This window comes from Syzygium oleosum, unplaced genomic scaffold, assembly GCF_021117445.2.
Source record: "Syzygium oleosum isolate NSW1041296 unplaced genomic scaffold, Sole_v2.1 Sole_v2.64, whole genome shotgun sequence".
Taxonomy (NCBI): domain Eukaryota; kingdom Viridiplantae; phylum Streptophyta; class Magnoliopsida; order Myrtales; family Myrtaceae; genus Syzygium; species Syzygium oleosum.
The window spans coordinates 226,107-232,260 of NW_026607548.1; the positions used below are offsets into that span (position 1 = coordinate 226,107).

The window sequence follows — 6,154 nt, forward strand, 5'->3', positions numbered from 1 at the left end:
TACGTGGGTAGTTAAGCATTTGGGACGACCCGTCTTCCGTTGGTCGCGTTTCGACTTCGGATGCCATGCCGCGGCTTTAGTCGTGTGTCTTCCGTATAGATACGAATTGCCGGTAGGAAAAGACCGTGCTCCCCAAAATAATTTACGCATAAAATTATCATTCAAAACGTCAATACTTCAACAGGCTGATTCGATGATGGTTTTGGGCTTTTAGCCGTTCAAATGTCTTTGGGCTTTTAGCTCGGTTTGGGCCCATTGACTAGCTTCTCCATTTGGGCCAATCCGGGTGCATCATTTGACGACATTTTCGGACATTTGCCGATGGGGCCTTGAACTTCAAACTATATGTCGAGTTATTAAAATTGTTCCTGAAAGTATAGATCGGAATACGTATTGTAAATTTCAAAAATGTATTTTATTTAACTTCTCCTTGGTAATTTTTTGGTGCACTACTCCTCTAAAACTCGTCTCACAAGCGCGCAAGTGAAAACTTTCCTCTCCTCGAGAGCAGCTCCTTTTGACCTTAATTTGATGAGCATAGAGTTTTATCATGCTAAGACCGATCCAAGAAGAGAGAGAGAGAAAGCACCCAAAGATGTTGATCCTCTCTTGTCACCGTCATCAAAACCCTGCCCATTTTCAAAATCGATACCAAAAGAGTTATGAACAATTCGGTCATCCTTTCCCATCATACTCTTTCTTTAGACTTAGGATGCGCATGGCAACGATTCTGTGTCCGGAAACTGATTCTGTGCAGAAATGATTCTTTTTTATTCTGTGTCCGGGAACAATTTCTAAGCATTTGAAGGCGTTTGGTAACTGCCCAAAATTTCTATTCTTAGAATAGAAAAAGAAAATAAATGCGTTTGGTAATTACACAAAATTTCTTTTTATTAATAATTTTTTAATTTTTTTAATATTTCTTTCTTTTTTTTTTCCTTTTTTTTTTCCTTCCCTTCCTTGGCCATGGCCGGCGAGGGCATCGCGGCCCTCGCCGCCGGCCTCGGGGGTGGCGACGGTGAGGTCAGCCTTGACATGGCTGGACGAGGCCTCGCCGTCACGGCCGCGAGCCGCCCTCGCCAACCCTGGCCGGTGGCCACTGGACGGCGGCAAACCGGGAAGAAGAAGAAGAACAAACCAAAAACGGAGAAGAAAACCAAGAAGAATCAGAAATGGAAAAATTGCTTCAGAATCAAGAAGTTACTTTTTTTTACTTCTTGATTCTATTTCAAAACTGATTTTGGGAATAATTTTTTGCAATTTTGTGCCCGAGCACAAAAATTTTAACAAACGAATTTATGTTCCCAAACTAATTCTGACAACAAAAGAATAGAAAATTTCACTATTTAATAACTTACCAAACGCCCTCTTCACCTCCTCAACAAGGCTCCCGTGGCACGCCCGTGATTAAGTAACATGTCAACATCTCGCCTCGCCGAGAGGTACAGCGGATGAAACCGGTTCGACGGGAAAGGTTCTAATCCGTAACCGTCTCATGATAATCTGAACTCGAGATCTATCGTCCCGTTAAATTCCGACGACGAGCCAGGCACCAAAAGCGATGGACAGAATGTTAACCGGAGGAGAAGGAAATGGGGAGTGGACTAGGCAAAATTCCTTCGCTCGGGAAGCGTACGGAAAGATTAGGCAGAGGAGCGACGACGATCTCAAATCCATGGGGGGCCCCCTCCCGCCATTTGTCGCGTCTCCCATCCTGCATTGGATTAGCAATATAAAAACTTCCCAAAAATGACCCCCATTCCCCCTTCTCCTCTTATTTCGATCTCATCTTGGCGATAGAAAATTCGAGGGGCGAAAGCGTAATTGCGCCACAAAGAACTTCCCCATCCCCCCCCCCCCCCCCCAACTTTTCCTCTCTTTCCCAACAACTTATGCGTTCTTCCTTTTCCTATTATCTTCGTCACCTTCATTTCATTTTATCAATGAATTCATCTCCCCACCAATTTTTTTTTTCTTCCACTTTCGATTTTTTTTTCTTTTATCAACCTCAATTTGTTTCCCGACATAATGCAAGAGGAGAGAGATAGACAGAGTAGGAAGGAAAATGTGCAGCAGTAGTATATCACCATCACTTTACAGTACTCCGTTTTGTTTTTTTTGGCACATGTTCTGTACACCAAACTGCAATACCCAGCAAAAGAATATGAATTTACCCCCCCCTAAAAATCAAGATCTGATGAAGAATTCGGTTCATCCCTATGTGCATCTCCTGACGAAAAAAAAAAAACAGAAAGGAAAAAAGAAAGCGGACAAAAATCTCTCTCGGCATCTCTACCAGTTCCACGTGATGATATCGTAGGCTAATTGACCTCCGGGATGCTCTTCAGCGCCGGCCTCCACGACCTCTGGCCCGCCTCGAACCGGTCGCTCGAGCTCATCGCCATCAGCTGCGACACCAGCTGCTCCACGGGCTTCTCCTCGTTCGCGTCCGGCTTCCCCAGCAGCTCCTCCAGCTGCCGCTTCGTTATCCTTATCTTCACCTCCTTCCCCACCGCCGCCGCCGCCGCCGCCGCGGGGGTCGCCGCATTGCTCGACCGGTGCCGCCGCCCGCTCCTCTTCTCGAGGAGCTCCTCCGTCTCGTCCGCGTCCGCACCGGCAGCAGCGGCAGCCGCGGCGGCGGCGTCGTCCCCGCCGCCGCTCCCCTCCGACGACGCCGAGAACAGCCCGTCCTCCCAGTCGTCGCCGCCCCATTGCATCGGACACTCGTGCCGGATGCAGTTCCCCATTCGAGATGGTTATTCTCCCTTCTCTTTCTTGTTCGAAACGCTCGATGTTTCGCTGCGACGCGAGGAAGAGATCAAGATCTTGGGAATGGAGGAGGAGCGGGTGTTAAATAAGAGGAGAGGAGAGGAGAGAGAAAGGGAGAGAGAGAGCTGCAGGAGGAGATGGTCTCGGGGTTGATGAGCATGACGGTGACAGTGGGGTCAAACCTAATCTGTTGCCACGTCGGACGAGGCTGTCCGACGTGGCAGGTGAAGGGGGGTTGACCTCATCATCCACCACCAACTAATTCTGGGGTGGGGGAGGGCGCTCCGCCTTTTGCATGTGACGACAACGTTGCCGTTGGTGCTGCGGGGGGAGCCGTCGGTGAAGGCGGTTAGCTCGGCTCGAATAGGCTCGGCTCGAGCCACTTCGGTTGTCGTCGTTGTTTGGTTCTGTTGTCTCGGTCGGCTTGGCCAGCGCGCCGTGGGCCCTACACGGATGGTATAATTACAGAAATATTCGGATTGGTTTTTTCCCTTTTTTTCTTCTGTTTGTTTTCTAAAATTTGTGGCGCATGTGCATCAAAACCTTCTTCGCGGTGAAAATTTTACTCGAAACTTTAAAAAAGGTGCTTACATCGACATGCCAATTTGCATAACCATTTTCACCGCATTTTCAAATTTTGACGGAAAAGTAAAAAGGATCTTCCTTTTAACTTTTTAAAGCAAAAGAAAACATGCCCCCGTAATAGGCATACTTACATGCTTTAGGTGCACATCTACGTTTAGATCTCATATGAATCTCACTTCATCCAACGGCAATGGGCGGGACGACATTTTAAAAAAGCGAGCCCTCGCATTTTTCAATCTAGAAAAATGGCACAAATAGTTCATGAACTTTTAATCTTTTCGATGTAGTTCCCGAACTCTAATCTAATGTTCAATGTAGTCTTTAAACTTTTAATTTGTTCAATATGGTCCCTGGGCTTTTGGTACATGTTCAATATAGTCCCCGAATTTGAATTAATGGAAATACTACATTAAAAATTTTCATATAGTTCAGCGACTAAATTGAATATGTACCAAAAGTTCATAAATGACTTTGAACAATCACATTGCACATTGAATTAAAACTCAGAGATTGCATTGAATAAATTAAAATTTTAATAATTACGTCACACATTAAATTAAATTTCAGTGACTGTTCATGTCATTTTCCTTTCGTTTCTCTCGCTCTTTTTCATCCCCTTGAATCGAGCCAAGCTTATACCCCCCCGGAAAATGAAGAAGGGGCTCGGCTTATGAGCCAAGGGGACGATGGGCTCGGCGCGAAGCCGAAACCTGTCGACTGTGGGGCGAGCCACGGCTCCGATGGGCAGGTGTGAAAAGGGCAGGGGAAGAGGATCTGCCGTGTGTGAACGCAAATCGGCAAACGGCATCTTCCTATCCTCCGCATTTATTCCTTTCACACCGTGGCCCGCTTCACGATGACGTCATTAATTGTCGATAATAATCCTCATCTAACCTTATCTTATCCGAGGTTGTTAATTGCCTACTTTAGTATCACTGCGGCCGTAATCATTCCCATCTTTATTCATTATCTTTCTTTTTCCACGAGCTGCTTTAAACGGTGAGATTGTATCTTCGGGCTCATTTGATTCGGCTTTTGGAAAAAATTTCTTTGAAAACATGCAAAGGATTTTTAGGTTCAATGGGCCATTCTAAATACAAATTGTTTTTGGTAAATTGTAATTTGAAAATGTACCGCGGAGCAATTTCGATTTAAATAATGTTTGAAATTTTTTTTTATGTTTTTGTAAAGGATTTTTGCTTGATTTTTTCTTAAAAGAAATGTCGAGACCAGCGAAAGGCTCATCGGCTGGCGAGCCAGATCTGGCATCGGCAGGTCTTGCCTGGGGTCGGGTGACCACAAGCAGCGTCACTTGGGATAGAGTGAGCTCATGCGGCACTGCCAGATCTGGCCTCGCCGGCGGCATGAGCTCTTTGGACGTCGCGCGAGATGGTTTCGAGATTCAAGAATCTTTCACGTTAAAATCTGAACTGCTTTCTCCATCTGATGTAATGTGGTTTCTCCATCAAGGCATTCTATAGCACAGCACGCCATCGCTAAATACTTAAATCAGACAGAAGGGCTTCGTAATGTCAACCTGTCCCGAAGAACTAATTCACGGCGTTTTTCTTCCCCTCGAAGTTAAGACCGAGAGTTCTTGCGCATGACCCCATTAACTTATAATTTGCTAGAATGACAATACATGTGCCCCCCATTACTTAGAAATAAACCCTATGTAGAGAAGTCAATCGAGATATCACCTCACAGAATGCCAGGTCCGAAAGACCTAATTTTCACTCGAGTTCTGATCATAAAATTCGATAAATAATTCCTTACCGATTTTTCAATTCTAGCATGTATGATTTATTTTTGACTAGATTCAAGAGGCGGGCCTGATACAATATTCCGAAAAACTAGTCCCTGGTGCCCCCTGATCAATAATTGGAGAAACACTAAAAAAAAAACAGAAGAAAAAACAGCTAGGTAGGTGTCATAGCGACACTAAAGTAGCATCACTACATGATAATGTTGGAAGTGCCTATTCTCTTTGGAAAAAGTTGGTGAGTCTCCATTGTCCAATTCACCGACCCGTTTTTGGTGCCAGGGAGAAGGGCATATGTATCATCACATCCTCACCCATCACTTCCATCACATGTAACGCGGCAATCGCAAACAATGTGTGCTCCCCCGGCAGCACATGGCCACGTTCGAAAAGCTCCTCTTTTGGAATTCCGACACTCTCTCTCATGCTCATCGACGCATCCGATCGCAACGCTCGCGTTCCGGTAGTCATCATCCGTCGGGCTTGGACATGTCGGCGCCATAATTTTCGCGCATAGGACGGGACCCATCGAAGGCTTGTTACGTAGGATAGTCTTAAGTCTACCGGGAGTTAAAAAGGGTCTTAACGTCTAACGTGGGCGGGCAGTCAAGATGAGGTGCCAAACGGAACTTGTCTAATTGAAAAGTAATCATGGAGGGTCCCGACTAAATAATTGGAGAGTCTCGCGGTGCAAGTGAATGTGGTCAACCATCATTGCCTCAATTTCTTATACTAGAGTCATGTTAGCTTAGTTGCATTTGATTAATGGTAAATCTACACTCAATCATTGAATGATTAGGCGTTGGGTCATAAAGTAATAGTAAAGGAAACTTATAAATTTTTTAGAATATTGCATAACTTTTTGAGCCGTTTGTTTAGCGCTTTTTTTTGGAATTCTATATGTCCATATGTTCATCCCACTTCTAAGCCACAGGAAATAAAATAGAATTTGGCTTTCGGTGTCGAATCGGGAAGCAATGTGATGTTCCAAGCTCCAAACGGGGTCTCTCTGGTCATTCGTCATGGTGACCTCATTCA

The 6,154-nt window shown here is 45.2% G+C and overlaps 1 protein-coding gene across 1 annotated transcript; it reads right to left on the reverse strand.

Moving 5' to 3' along the window:
• Positions 1-2,321: 2,321 nt before the first annotated feature.
• LOC130137197 (uncharacterized) lies at positions 2,322-2,747 on the reverse strand. The gene has a single exon (XM_056307967.1). The coding sequence runs from the start codon at positions 2,745-2,747 to the stop codon at positions 2,322-2,324; it is 426 nt and encodes a 141-aa protein (XP_056163942.1).
• Positions 2,748-6,154: the final 3,407 nt, after the last annotated feature.

Coding starts and splice junctions, on each gene's coding strand:
- LOC130137197 (XM_056307967.1), bottom strand. CDS start 2,747: ATGGGGAACTGCATCCGGCACGAGTGTCCGATGCAATGGGGCGGCGAC.